This window comes from Lampetra fluviatilis, chromosome 33 (assembly GCF_964198595.1).
Source record: "Lampetra fluviatilis chromosome 33, kcLamFluv1.1, whole genome shotgun sequence".
Classification (NCBI taxonomy): domain Eukaryota; kingdom Metazoa; phylum Chordata; class Hyperoartia; order Petromyzontiformes; family Petromyzontidae; genus Lampetra; species Lampetra fluviatilis.
In genome coordinates, this window is record NC_136307.1 from 6,453,561 (window position 1) to 6,468,596 (window position 15,036).

Here is a 15,036-nt window from a genome sequence, read left to right on the forward strand (position 1 = left end):
TGATCTCAGATTTGCTCTATCACATCTCATTTTTATGCTATCGACATACCCCATTTTCATTGATTTTACCCGAAATTAACTCTGTCACTTATGATTGCAAGTTGTTGCGAGTCAGTGACTGCTTTAGTGTTAAAATATGGTGCTGTATTTTTAGAATAGTGTGTTTATAATATAATTTTATGTAGATATCCATATTTATTTAATATTTTTCTTCTGCAGTTTTTATTGAAAATGCAATATTTGATATCTCAAAAACCTGATGTGATAGACAAAAACTGATGCCAGATTTGGAATCAGCACCCCAAAATTACCTTAAACCCGTTGGAATACCTTATGCCAGAAAAAGTGTGTTGACCAGTGTTATGAGACGCACTGACCCCTCCGTTGCCGGCCCTCACGGACGCTCGCTAACAGCACTTGCGTCAACAGTGTTTTAAAGGCTACACACGGGGGATCTTTGTCTTCGTGCGTGTGACCAGATTTGTACGAGTTTATTGACACCAGGCACGAGGGTGGCGGGGATAAGTCTTACTTTCCGGAGCGTCTTACAAACCGGACGATAATGAAATCGCCGCTGGCTGAACGGACAATCTTCATGCGCCCAAAGTAAACCGCGCGTGCGCCAGATACTCGTTATTTGTTTGGAAGCTAAGCTGGGACTCAGCCTGGTTTGTACGTGAATGAGAGACTGCCTGAGAACACCAGATGTTGTCAGCGGCCAAGAGATGGTAGCACAGAAACGGATTCGAGAATCCGTTTCTGTGTGGAGCTTTTGAGTGTTGTGCCCGCGTATTTGTGATGGGGTTTCCTCCGGTTGCTTTCCTCCCGCACGAAGCCAAACTCTCATTACAGGAATTAGCCAAAGATCCCAATGCGGCAGGACCCTCCTGACAGCGTCTCTCGAGACTCGGCGAGGCATTCCCAGGTGAACACAGAGCATCTGTTGTTGTCATTCCGGGTACCGTCGCAAACCACACTGCCGTGAAAGCGAGACGCCGCGACAAATCGAGTCTCCATATTTGTCTCACCGTGGTTGCCAAGCACAGCAGCAGCATCCAGCCACTCGGCTGACGACCAGGTCACTCCGGAATGCGCCCGATCTCGTCAGATCTCCGAAGCTAAGCATGGCTGAGCCTGGATAGTGCCGGCGCTTGAATGGGCGACCACCACCGTGCATAACAGGTGCTATAGGCTGCCACGGGGGCCACGCGGTTGGCGGAAGAGGGCAGTTCGGCAAATTAAATTGTTGTCCCGCGTATCAATGCATCAACGCCAATGTGCCCCACTTTTACCGCGATGACCAGCATGGTGAAGTATGGTCAACCACAACAACTCCACATGTGCAGTACGAAATTGGGGAGGTCCTCAACCACATTAACTAATCATCATCTTCAGCCATGCTCACTCTACTGCTGGATGAAGACCTCCCCCAAGCCGTCACCGTCCCCTGCGACGCTAACGGTGCAACGATCCATTTTGCACCGATGAATTCGTCGCTCCATCTCCAAGGTGGTGGTAACCCAGTCAGTTGTTTTGCAGTGACCGGAGGTTCAGGGGGCACTCATGCTTCGCTAAAGGGATGATCGTCTTCTTGAACAGTGATAGGATCCGACATTCAAATTGGACTTTCATGGAGGGCACAGGGGGGGGGGGGGGGGGCATTCGGGAATTATGGAATTATGGGCCGGAGGCAAAAAGCTGCGCGGTGATGATTTGTGAGTCAGGGTTAGAGAACCAGGGAGGGATAGGAAGGGTCTAGTTAGGGTTGACGATCCAAGGTTTTAGGGAAAAGGCTCTTTGGGTCTGTTTATCAAGAAATGATCAGAATGCCCTCGCTATGATTGGAGGCAGGGCTTCATTTCTGGGTCGCTGGGGGACGAGCGAAGGCCTCGTGTTGCTTGTCACTTAAAACATTTTACCCGGATAATCCCTTCATATGCAGCATTTCTCATTTGCGATAATGCCCACGGGTGTAACAAGAGGTATACTGGATGTGGTGTGCTGGGTGCATCAATTATTTCTCGGTCGCCAACCCGGGACACGTGAAATTAAGGCCCTGGTTGGAAGTCCAAATAAAGAAAGAGCGGGGGGGGGGGGGGGGGGGTAGTGGTGGCGGGGCTCTGGATACGAGTTGAAAGGAGTTGCGTTGAAAGGCATTTGGATTGTGTTGGGGTTGGCGGTTCGGGTTTGGGTCCAAATTCAGGTTTTGGGATTGTAGGTGCAGGGCGGGATGGGAGCCCTAGAGGTCGCCCTGCCGCGCGGCTGTGAGCGTCACGTCGCCCTCCACGTGGAACGCCGTGATGCTGGCGAGCTCGCCCACGCGGTGCGCGAATTCGCACACGGGCTCGCCTCCAACCTTCAAGGCAAGGTTCGACTCCCCGCAGCTCAACTCCAGCTGTAGACAGACAGACAGAGCGGCAGATAGACAGGCAGGTGGTCAGACAAGCATAGATTCAGGATAGATTGAGAGGATGGGAAGACAGAGAGGCAGACACAGACAAACAGAGATTCAGACTAAACCAAAACTATTTTTAAAAATTCAACAATTTTTTATTTCACCAGATAAAACCCGCTGAGCTATACAGCTCTTTTTCAGAAGCGACCTGGCCACAAATGACAGCTCAACGAAGTGGCTCATCATCACGTGGAAATGCAGAGCAGCCAAATACTCTAAATGCACGTTTGTTGATTCTAAATGTGGAGGAAAAAACCGGAGGACCCGGAGAAAAATCCACGCGATCACGAGGAGAGAGACACGCAGCTGGCCTCAGAGGGTCGGGACCGAACCCACGACCTCCTGTATACCAGGCGAGGGAGACAACATTTCGCCACCGCGGCACCCCTGACAGAGCAAGAGAGACCTGAGAGAGGCAGTGATATAGGACAGCGGCATCGTGCTCACCGTGAATGTCTCCCCACGAGTGAAGGGGTTGACCCCCTCTCGCTCCTCGGCCCCCCACGCACCGCCAATCTTGGCATTCCGCACAAGGGCTCCTCCTCCGTCGGCGCTGAACCGCGGGTTCACGTGCAGAGCGATGTCCTGTCCGCCTTCCCCAATGAGGTTCACGGCAAACCTGGGGGAGAGACACCGGGACACGGAGTCACGGAGACACGGGGACACGGAGATGCGGAGTCACGGAGACACAGGGCCATGGGGACACAGAGACATGGGGACACAGACAGAGACATGGGGTCACAGGGACATGGCAACATGGGGATACGGAGACACGGACAGCTTCACTGAGTCTCAACTCTTTTTTCAGGAGGGTCCTGCCAGGTTTTCTCAGTAGGGGGCCATGTCGCTGTATCGAGTTCTATGCAGGTTACATTTTCAGCAATGGGATGGATGCTCTGGCCAATATCATTTAAACTGTGAATCTTGCAGCTATGGGAGGAAACCGGAGAACACGGAGGAAATCCACGCAGAAAAGGGGGGAAAAGATACAAACTCAAGCACACTCACACAACAGCACTCATTCACACACCACAAAACAATGACGGTCACTGCATCGCGCTTTCTGCAGCCGTCTGCAATGCTCTTGCTTGCGATATTTGGAAGCCCTTGGAGCTGTGCAACTTTTAAATGTAGATTCAAAACGTATTTCTTGAGAACTACTTTTTGTGTTTAGTTTGTTGTCCTTCTCCCGTACCTCCGATTAGCACGGTTGGCCACGTACGGTGCGAAACAAGTTCAACATATTTACATACATACACTCTTGATTTGAAGCTTTCGTGGCTGCAGGAATCCATACTCTTTGGTTCTTTCGCTAAAGTCACGTAGGCAGAAAATAAAATAAATCACGACGTTTGGGGCTCAACACAAGCGTCTGTCATCAGGTGGGAAAGCACGGTCTGCTGCTGAGGCAGACTGTTTTAAAAAGCTTTTAAAGCAGACTGTTTTAAAAAGCTGCACCTGATGACGGACGCTTGTGTTGCGCCCGAAACGTCGTGATTTATTTTATTTTATACCTACGTGACTTTACCGAAAGAACCAAAGAGTATACACACACTCACTCACACAATCTGCAGAAAAGGGGAGAGCGTCCTAAGTCCACGCAGAGACAAGCCCGAGTCAAGAATCGAACCCAGGGGATTCCTGCTGCGAGGCACAAGCTGTGCGCCGCCCTGCAAGCCCCGGTAAAAGTCAAAGGCCACTACAGACGAACGGGGAATTGGGGGTCATGCGTGGGAACGCCGGGGGCTCCGTCGGTGCACCTGTTGGCTTCAGCCGGCACCGAGCCTTCCAGGGTGAGGCTCCATCCCGGGTGGAGGCCTCCGTCGATGACGCCGTCGTGCGGGACGCTCTGCGGGGGAGAGGAAGAAAACGAGTGACCAGACCGGCCCCCCCCCCCCCCGACACGGAACGAGTCGACTGCAGACTTTGCCCAAATTCCAGTGTTCGCGACCACCACCCACCCACCCACCACGCTACGTCTGTCCACGTTCACCAGTTTACTCCGCTCGTTCAAATACCAAAAAATAACTCGTTCCACACTGCACGCGCCCGATGATTGTTAAACGCGTCCCACGTGGTTTTTTTCCCCTCCAACCCCCACCCACCCATCCACCTCGTTCCCTCCCCCTCCGCTCCTTTTTCCCGTCTCCCTTTGACGTCAGCTATATTCCCCGCTTAGCGTTCCCTCCGCCATTGTGAACTTTCACTTCTCTGCTAGAGGCTCTCCCCGCCTGCGTGCTGCAGAAAGCCCAATGCGCCAGCCCTCTGCACCAAGCTCAGCCGCGCCGATCTCGCGATTTTGCTCGCGGAATTGTTGCCCTCCTCCCAGAGCCGGATCGAGGCGCGGGGGCTTTAGCGGCTGCAGCCCAGGGGCCTGCACTGGCTGGAGAGGCCTCTGGAGATTATAGTGAAAAGTTATTTCATTTGTGAATGCTGAATTTGATTTGTTGTTAGTTTTCCGTTGGAAAATATTACTGGGGGCCTCACAGTGCCTGTAGCCCAGGGAACTACAACATCTTAATCCGGCCCTGCATCCTCCTCCCCCAACCCTCTTCTTGTTCTGTGATCGGTGCTGTGTACCGGGCTCGCGTTGAGTCCCACGTGACGCGCTAAGCAAGACATATATAAAGGTCGCTTCTGTAAAAAAAAAAAAACTCTCTACAGCTCAGTGGGCCTTACCCAATACGGTAAAATAAAAAAAATAGTTCACAGTTTAATTTAAGGCACGAGGCCGAAGGAGAGTTGCGTCGACACACGGAGCTGCAACGAGTAGGTGCTCACAGCTCCCCCCACGTGACCCACCAACTCTACAGCAGCAGCAGCATCCGCGCTCTTCCCTCCCTCCGCATCCGCAGCGACCTCCGCTCCAGCCTCCTCGCCCAGGTCTCCCTCTGCGGCTCCACTTCCCTCGCCCCCCTGCTCGCCAGGTCCCTGTTCCTCTGCCGCTATCTCCGGTCCGGGTTTCTCCTCCTCGGGCACCGGCTCCTGTTCTGCCTCCTGCCCAGCTCCACCTTCCTCTGGCGCGGATCCCTTCTCCTCCACCGCGGGTGCCTCTTCCTCCTTCGCAGGTTCCTCCTCCTGCTTGACGCTGGCTTCCTCCTCCTTGGCTTCGGGTCCTCCTTCCTCGGGCGTGTCAGCCACAGTCAGGTTCGACACGGCATCCTGCAGCTGCGGGCGAAACGGAGAGATGCAACAGTTTGTCGAGCACGGGGCCCAAAAGCGGGCCGGCAGATAGACGGCACCGTTCGAAGTCGTGACGGATACGGATGAGCACGTTTCTTGAATTAAGCACGGTTATTATTGTTATTATTTATCGCAATAGAGACGATGATGCTCATGATGTTGGGATGGGATTTTACAGTGGAGCAGTGCAAGTGCAGGGACACTGAAGAGCAGTGTAAGTGACCTGCAGTGTGGTGAATGGGCGTGTGGGTGGGTGGGTGAGTAGGTGAGTAGGTGGGTGAAGGAGCGGTAGTGCAGCGGTTAGCGCGTTGCGCTACGAACCCGGCGACCAGAGTTCGATTCCCGCTCACGGCCAACACCAGTGACGATTATCTGTACCGATCCTGGGCCTCCTCTAGGTCGACTCAGCCTCAAATGAGTACCTGGTGCGATGTGTAAAACATCGCCACTGGCGAGACAAAGGCGGCCGGGCGTGGTGCTAGCCACATCGTCCCAGGGTGCGTCGTGCCGACCTTCGTAGGTGCTCACTAAAGATCACTTGCGCCCTTGCCCCAATAGTTTGTTAAAGGTTAGACGGGGGTCTTTGTTTTTGTGTGTGTTTATGAAGAGCAATGCAGTTCAATGCAAGATAAACTGTGTCAATGTAATACAATCTTGACTTAAAGCTTTCGTGACTGCAATAATTCATATTCTTGGGTCTTTCGGTAAAGTCACGTAGATAGGTTCAAAGAAAATAATAAAAAATAACAGAAAACTACGACGTTTCGATCGCAACCCAAGCGGTCGACTTCAGGAAAAGGGAGACGACCGCTTGCCTTGCGATCGAAATGTCGTAGTTTTCCGTTATATTTGATTATTTTCTTTGAACCTATCTACGTGACTTTACCGAAAGACCCAAGAAAAATGTAATAAAATGTTTAGAGTCCCGGTTCAATCCCGTTACCGATAAATCGCCGCTGTCCGGAGTCACTGGCGGAGGGAGTTCCTCCTGGCATCGTGAGACACACGGGGAGACACACGGAGATGGGGAGAGAGACACAGAGAGACACACAAATAGAGCAAGATACAGAGAGACACAGATACATACAGGGAGATGAGGAGAGAGACACAGGGAGACAAGCAGCGATGACGCGTGTTAACCCCAACGCATCCTCGCGTGCAAACACGTTTATCTCTAAAAGACACCAAGTTATAAAGTCCGGGCGGTGGTGGCTATTTACACCGTGCGGCCTGTCACCCAGCACTGTGGAGGCAGCGAGGGTTGCTGGATCATCGCACAGATGCTGCGAATCTCCCTTCCCAAGGGCGTCGAGGTGCCAGACCCTGGCTCGCCAACGGAGGGCAGTACGGAAAATGAGTACCTCACCTGTTTCGTGAGTACACTTTATTGGTTTGAGTCTTGCCCCATCGCGCGCGCGCGCGGGTTCTTTCCGGGTTTTCCGGTTTTAGCTCCACGTATAAATACTCAATAATTGGCCGAAAACACCTTCATATACACAGGACCGCAGAGCTTGGCCAATTGTGGACACCGGCTTCACCGGCGTGGCTGTTGCCTTCCAGCTCACCTCCTCGCACCTCTTGAGCAATTTCTCTCTCTCTCTCTCCGAGGGGAAAGCGAAAAAAGTTGCCGCGTTTCGAAACTGTCAAGTGGCTGTCCCGTGGGATTCCGATATTCGCCGCGATTTCAAATACACCGCCACCCCCACTAAACGAGAGACAGAGAGGCCAGGATGAGTGAGTAGTGGCGGTGGCGGTGGGTGGGTGCCACGGTGGCGAGATGTTAACTACCTCGCCTTGTATACAGGAGGTCGTAGGTTCAATCCCGAAGCTGACGCTTGTATATTTGGAGTTTGCTTGTTCTCCGCGTGGCTGCGTGGATTTTCCCTCCGGGTCCTCCGATGTTTCGCCCCCCCCCCCTCCACATTTAGAATCAACATGCATTTCGAGCATTTGGCTGCTGTACATTCCGCCACTTCGTCGAGCTATCATTTGTGGCTCAGGTCGCTCCTGAAAAAAGAGCTCTATAGATAGCTCAAGTGGGCCTTAGCTGGTTAAAAACAAAAAAATATGTGTCCATAGTTTATACTCACGTCCGTACAGGCTGGGGCGAGCACTCGCAGGAGCGACACGTGGGCCGTGGGTTTCAACTCGAGGCGGTCGACGGTCTGGAGGGCGCAGCGGTGAGCGAACTCCAGCGCGGGGGACGAGTCACACAGCAGGACCTGCGTGTGGGTGAGGTCGGGAGGGTGACAGGCAGCGTGTGTGTGCGTGTGTCGAGTGGGAGAACGTGTGGTGTGTGAGAGAGAAATGTGTGAGGGGGTATGAGGGGGGGGGGGAGGGTAGTGTAGCGGGTTATCGAGCTGCGCCCATCGATTATCTGAATCGGTCCTAGGTCGACTCAGCCTCAAATGAGTACCTGGTGCGGTGTGTAAACATCGCCCTCGTGTGCAGTGCCGGCCTTCATAGCTGCTAGCTAACTGCACTTGGCCCAAAAGTATGTTAAGGCTATACGGGGATTCTTTATATTTGTTTGAGAGAGTGTAAGAGTGTGTTAAGGTGCCCCCCCCCCCTCCTACTCCAACCCAATCAAGACCACTGGCCCCAGTGCCCAACATCAGCTCGAGAAACTTCACCTGCACGGTATACATGCCGCAGCCTGCGTCCACCCAACCCCCCACCCCCTCCCCCCTGAATGGCTTGAAACCCGCTAGCAGAGGTGTGGACTCGAGTCATGTGACTTGGACTCGAGTCAGACTCGAGTCATGAATTTGATGACTTGCGACTCGACTTGGACTTGCATAACAATGACTTTGTCCCACCTCTGAGATGTGGACTCGAGTCAGACTCGAGTCATGAATTTGATGACTTGCGACTCGACTTGGACTTGCATAACAATGACTTTGTCCCACCTCTGCCCGCTAGGCCCGTGGTCTTCAGTGCGGCCCCTGACGTGCAGCCCCCGACAGTACACAACACGTGAGAACATCACCCCATCATCATCATCATCGTGCTACTATCAAACCCAGAAATGATTTCCAATGTGTGGCGGTCCTCACACTGATGATGTCTTATCGGCGAAAGTGCCCGACCCCCCACCCCCCTCTGCAAATTAGTGAGGAACGCTGCGCTAGGCTACAATCACCACTATATACATCCCCCCACAGTGTAACCATGCAACATCGATGGACAAATTGATTGTTTTTCCTCCTGCACGGTATCCATGCCCGCAGCCTTGCGTTCGGAGCGCTACATTACCCCCCGCGGCTCCACCGCTCACCTTGTAGCCCTCGTCGTCCACGGCGATGGACAACTTGAAGTCGGTCTCGCGGCACCACGGGGCGGCCGCGAGTCGCTCCTCGCGTCCCCACGTGCCGCCCGCGCGCGAATTCAGCACCAGGAGGCACTGGGAGCCCGAGTCGGCACCCCACCGGGGGTTCACGTGCAGAGCCACATCCTCAGCGGCGCACAGGTTCACAGCGAACCTGGGGCAGGCGCGTGGGGGGGGGCGGGGGGGGCAGTGCCGGATTAAGCTGGTGCGGGGGTCCTACATAAATAAAAAACAGGTAAATATTAAAACACACATTTTGTTTTACTTGCATAGTAAAGTAATTGTATGTTTTCGTTTGCTATACAGCCAGATAATACGACAAATCGCTGACCTTAAACACCCAGTAGTTCATAAAAGTTTAAGGCAGTATAGGACTATAGTAATAGAGCAAGTGCAGAGTCACTGAACCGGAATTGATAGCTTGAAAGCATTTAGCGCGGAGCACTTGAAAGTGCGGGGCCCGTAGCTACGACATGTGTAGCTACTTTTGCTACTGGGATAATCCGGCACTGGGTGGGGTGGGGGGGCACACGGGGGGACACACGGGATCGAACCATCACCACTCGTCCCCCACCCCCCGACCCAGCAAGTACACAATAACACACAATAACACACAATAACAGACTTTTGGCGCATTGCGCAAAAGGCCATCAAGAGTTCCCGAGGAACTGCATCGCGGTACTGACTATCTCTCGTCCCGAGATCGCCCTTTAGATACGCCGTGAGCAATTGCTGTGACCGATGCAAGTAGCGAGACAGAGAGGCGTCAGTCAGAGCGATTTCGCCCCTTGCTAGTCACCAGTGCTCAGAGTTGATCTCTTTGCAACTTGTGGCGGTGAGCGATGGCCTGTCCATCGTCGTAAATCGTGGCAGTTTTGCTCTACGCCGTGCGCGTCGTGGGGGTTATTTGATTGTACTTATAATACTCCGATTGATGCTCCTGCTGTTGTGGAGTGACTCATGCAGCCAGCTATGGCTGCAGGGTTTTGATAGTACATGTTGTTTATGCCATTTATTGTGAAAATTCCGTCACAGTTCCTATGATTGCTTTTTCATTGCTTTCATAGCTTTATTTTGGTGATTTCGAAAAGTGTATTGGTTTTAGCCATGTTTGTTTGTTGTAGTACAGAGTTAGACTGATGGCCTTCATCTAAGTTGTCTTGTGGTTGTTGTTATTGTTTGACTTGCATCCCACTGGGATGTTTGCACACAGCGTTGGTGTACGGTGCTTTTTCTGCAATATTTTGCTGTCTTTTCTTGGATTTTCTATTTGCACTCAGTCACATATTCACTTTAAGATGTTTTTTGTTCATGTTATTGTTTGTTGCGGTTGCACCCGATTCAAGAGCCGAATGGCTCACAGGGCTATACCAAATAAATGAACTTGAACTTGTACTTATTATACTTCACCACGATTTCGTCCAGGGCACGTCTCGGTCAACCTGCGACTCGGGCGCCGCGTGCGAGCTCTCTCCAACGACCGCTCCGTGACGTGGCTTTACCAAGGGACCCACCGTCTCGTATTCGCACGCAGCACGGATCTTGAAATATCGAGTTTGGATTTTCTTCTTCTTCTTCTTCTATTACCATATTCGAAACAAACAAAAAATGTCTCTTCTCGCTATTTCGGTTGCCCACTCCCCTTGGGCTAGGGCGGAGTGGGTACAGAATAAGCACTCGACTCGAACCAAACGACGTGGAACGATCTAATGTGGCACGGTTTAAAAAGCGCCGTTGCTTGAAGCGTCGCCTGTTATATGCCGCATATATTTAGCCTTTTAAGACCACAGTGTCGTTGCCGGGTGTGTGCAGTGCGTTGTTAATTGCGCTTTGAGCAGCGCTGCCAACGCGGGGAGCGAACTGCATCCAGTCGCGTGCCAATCCACTGCCGGATGAAGGTCTCCGCCCCCACACCGTGTCGGTCACGTTGGAAGAGGCGTTTGATTGACCATACTTCACCACGCTGGGCAGAGTGCGTTGGTGAAGGAGTAGGATGGGGAACCCCAGAACAGGACCGGTTCACAAAGATCACTCGCCGCGGCTGGGAATCGAACTCAAATGTCGCCGGGTTCATAGCGCAGCGCGCTAACCACTGCGCCACCGCTCCACCCACTCGTCGAGTATTATTACAGATGAATGGCGAGCTGCCTGCCAAACGTTCTGAACGTGGCCTGAACGCGAGATGCTCAATAAACGTGAATCCTTCATCCTGTGGTCAAAGTAAAACCGCCGTGCTTGCGTCAAGAACGCTACGCTAATCAATAATTACTCACGTGTACTGTATATTGTTACAGTACGTTATTGGTAACAGTGGATAGTTTGGCAAAACGAATAATTGTACTCTACTCCTGTGTTCCTTCACATGCCAAAATGTAACCCCCCCACCACCACCACCCTTCACCAACCCCGCACCGAGCCCCATGGTGAAGTATGTTCAAAATAACCACCACGATTCGCAAGGCGTGCGCAAGTCATCGGGCAGCATTGAAATTGACGGAGACCAGAAGATGTTACAGTGCACGCGCATATCATCATCGCCATTGTTAGCCACGGTGAATCCACTGCTGGATTAAGGCCTCACGCATGTAACATGATTATTATAATTAGTAATGCAGTCCTAAGAATGGCATTTATCCAGGGAAGCATCGCTTGAGTTTCAAGACTCGTTTTAAGGAGGGTCTTGTTACCCTGAGTATGTTGGCCGATTATTTGAAAAAATAACAACAATCTATCATTATTATTACCATTCTTTTTTTCAGTGTAGGAGTTACGTTGAAGTACCCGGAGAAAACCCCACCACGCATTACTATACATACGAGGAGAGGGCACTTACAAAGAGGTCGCCTACACAGAACGGGCTCACGATCCCACTACTTGCCGTGTCGCCTCGTTCACCCCCCGTGGCCGCTTCGCACGCAGCCCAGCCAGGCCCGGTCAAAGGGAGGAGTTTCGCAACTCTTTCCGTGATCCACCAACCCCGGCATCTAATGAAGCGCTGGATCGGCGCGGGTGGTTTCGGGGTTCGCCGTAACGGGCCTCGCGCCGCGCCCCGCGTATCACGAGGGGGTGCCATGCGACCCAGGACCGCGTCGTTGACCCTGGCCCAGTTTGTCTCCCGGCGTCTTTAATTAACAAGTTGAAGCTAATGGGTCCCTGCGAGAAGTCACGCGCGGGTGAATTAATTCGCACCTGCGCGGTTTGTGTGGAACACGAGGAGTGGCATTGGGTCTGGACTCGCATTGAAAGAAAAAAAATACGATCGCGAGTTTGAGATGGGACCCGGCCTCGTCTCATGGAATTTGTAACAGGTCCACAGATCTGTTGCTTGATCGGATACGATTTGTATGGGATCGTGCACGAGCCTGGGGATCGAAATGGGATACGATTTTGATGAAATCAGATCACAATGGATGGATCAAATCGTTGCAGGAGCTTAATGATCTGATTTAATTGGATGGCGTACATTTATGACAATTAGAACTGATGAAATAATATCAGAGTTAATCAGAGCGTGTACATATCTAAAAATCCGATGAGATCCAATTACCTGTAATTGGATTTGTATCAGATCAAATTGAATACATGTATTTACGAGTCTGAGAACCAGATGGGATCATATCGGATCGGAATCGGATCCCGTCGCACCAGAGTGAATGGGATTGGCGTGAGCGTCTGAGAATCAGGACAGGATGGATTAGACGCGATCAGTCCAAGATCGGATCGTGCACGAGTCCGAGATTCCAGAGCATATATCAGATGGGATGTTGCACCGCATCATGCCCTGTGCGCATTCCCGATGAGGGCGTGGGTGTGAGATCGTGACGCGTGCCGTCACCGCTTTGGACATGGCGAGCAGGGGAGGATGACATCGTGGATTGCACGGCCACTCATCGATCCGTTGCGGCAAAATGAACGATTCCGTTGAAAGGTCGCCGCCGACATCTGACGGTTGACGTTATCGAAGACAATCGCGATCAAACAATACAAATACGATAGCCGATTAATCGATGAATTAGTCGCGAACAATACGAACCGTTCCGAGTCCTCCGGCACGCGGCCCTCCACGCTGATCACGTAGCCCGGGTACAGACGAATCGGGAGCGACACGGGCAGGATCTGGCGGCCAGGGGGGGGGGGGGAGGAGGTGGAAGAAGGGGGGTTACAGGTGGGGCGGCGTGGGGTAGGTGAGGCGAGATGATGGGTGAGGAGTGTGGGGGTGAGCGACGGATCCTAGGCTCGTTCACACAACAGCATCGGCGCGTCTCGCCGTGTTTCACGACGACCGTATCCACGGGATTTATCGGATGCACCGGAAGACAACCACCTTTAATTAACCCAAACGTGTCTGCGCTGTCAAGAAAGTTATACGAATGTGATATCACACAAGCAGTTTGATTATGAAACGCACATTAAACTTTTGCTTAAAAATAGAGAATAAGGCAAAGGACATACTTGATCCCGCCATAAGAACATGGAATTTCCCTCACCGATCACAGCGCAAGTACCGAAAGTGGATAGAATTCACTTCAGCAACGTCTGAAGTTTTGCAATCATCACGATCTGGGCTCGATCCGGAATGCCGCCACCTCTCCTCTCCGACAGCGTTGGCGGGAGGGGAGAGGGGACGTATTTTTCGGAACTCGGCCCCGGATAGCTCCAGCTACCATTAAGCCCCCCCCCCCCCCCCCCCATAATCACTACTGTCACTGATGTATGTTAGCCAGATGAGAGTCATTCTCAAGTGAAACCTGATTCATATATTAACACAAATTTGTGGAAATCTTATTTCAGTGTTAATATTTGTGCTGAAACACGATGTCGTTCGTAATTATCTGCGCCAGGTGTCAATAAAGTTACACAAATGACATCTCTCTCACACACAGCTGCCGGATTGTAAGACACCGCACGACTTTTGCTTGAAGATACAGTTCAAGGGGAATTAGAGCATCACGCAATCCAGAAAATACGTTATATTTGTTTTTATAATATGTTTAATGTCAATATTATTATACACACGTACACGTATTGCTAATAGCTAATACGTAGATGCTCTGTATGAATTATATCATTGACCCAAGAGGTCTAACTTACAAAATAATAAACATCTTCCATTAAATTTCGTGTTTAAAATACGTTCTGTATATGCATGAAAATGTACAATCAATATTGCAACAGCAATTGAATACTGTATAGAATAGAAATGTGAGTATGCATTTATTTATCCTTGTGTGTGTCTTGCACTTCATAGACCGCAGAGGAAAGCGCTGTTTGCGAGCACCTATTAAAGCCGGCAAGTCTTGTACCAGCAGGCGTCTGTGTATGAACGTTGAACTTCTTTCGCACCGTACTACCCCACCGTGCTAATCGGATTAGCTCTATGCGGGTGTCTGGGTTCGATTTCCCGACCCAGTCCTCGGCCTCTATCTCCCTTAAGTCCACCCAGCATTGCAAGTGAGCGCTGTGCCTGGCGGCAGTGTCTGAACGTCAGCACTTGGGGATACAAAGGCGGTCGGTCGTCATGCCTAGTCACACTACCCCTGCAGTTGCGTTGTCGTGCAGCCCTCAGTAGCTGATGGCGAACAGCGCTTGCCTCGTAATAAGGGTTAACTTGGGTGAGATCGCGTAAATATAAGTGTCGTTAACCCCACCACCACCCGACACAGCCAATTAGCAAGGTCCGTCACGAAAACAAAACGTGAGGAATAGTGACTACTTCAGCACGCCCGCGTGTTGCAGAGTAAACCCACTGCATTTACCATTCGACTACGACGTTTCGCTGGTGATTACAACCAGCTTCATCAGGCCATTTGCCGGAATTATGAATAATATCGGTGGCGAAAGCGCTTGCCTCTTTGCGCCGTGCTATGGCGATGCGTGGTGGTAACTGGTGACGAAGAGTGGAGTTTGTCTGGCGGGATGAGTGCGTGCGCCCGGGTTCGGAGTCTCACCGGGTTCTCCATGACTGTGCAGGTCTCCATGGTGCCAAGGCGAGGTTCCTCCTTCTGCTGCAGCGGCCTCGAGTTGAGCGTCTATATCCTGGGCTCGAACCTCCTCCTCCCCCTCTCCTCCT

The 15,036-nt window shown here is 51.8% G+C and overlaps 1 protein-coding gene across 1 annotated transcript; it reads right to left on the reverse strand.

Annotated features, from left to right (window-relative positions):
- Nucleotides 1-1,670: 1,670 nt before the first annotated feature.
- Nucleotides 1,671-15,022, reverse strand: LOC144943998 (galectin-4-like). The gene is made up of 9 exons (XM_078871950.1): nt 14,915-15,022; nt 13,000-13,082; nt 8,916-9,120; nt 7,729-7,860; nt 6,582-6,626; nt 5,258-5,623; nt 4,216-4,304; nt 2,903-3,074; nt 1,671-2,395 (listed from the first exon to the last, which is right to left on the reverse strand). The coding sequence occupies exons 1-9, from the start codon at nt 14,942-14,944 to the stop codon at nt 2,240-2,242; spliced, it is 1,278 nt and encodes a 425-aa protein (XP_078728076.1). The 5' UTR covers nt 14,945-15,022; the 3' UTR covers nt 1,671-2,239.
- Nucleotides 15,023-15,036: the final 14 nt, after the last annotated feature.

Excerpts from the sequence above, each read along its gene's own strand:
- LOC144943998 (XM_078871950.1), bottom strand. The coding sequence starts at position 14,944 with ATGGAGACCTGCACAGTCATGGAGAACCCG. Across the intron at positions 4,305-5,257 it reads CTGCTGCTGCTGTAGAGTTG|AGCGTCCCGCACGACGGCGT; the intron begins GTGGGTCACGTG and ends TCTCCCCCGCAG. Across the intron at positions 3,075-4,215 it reads GTGCCGGCTGAAGCCAACAG|GTTTGCCGTGAACCTCATTG; the intron begins GTGCACCGACGG and ends TCTCTCCCCCAG.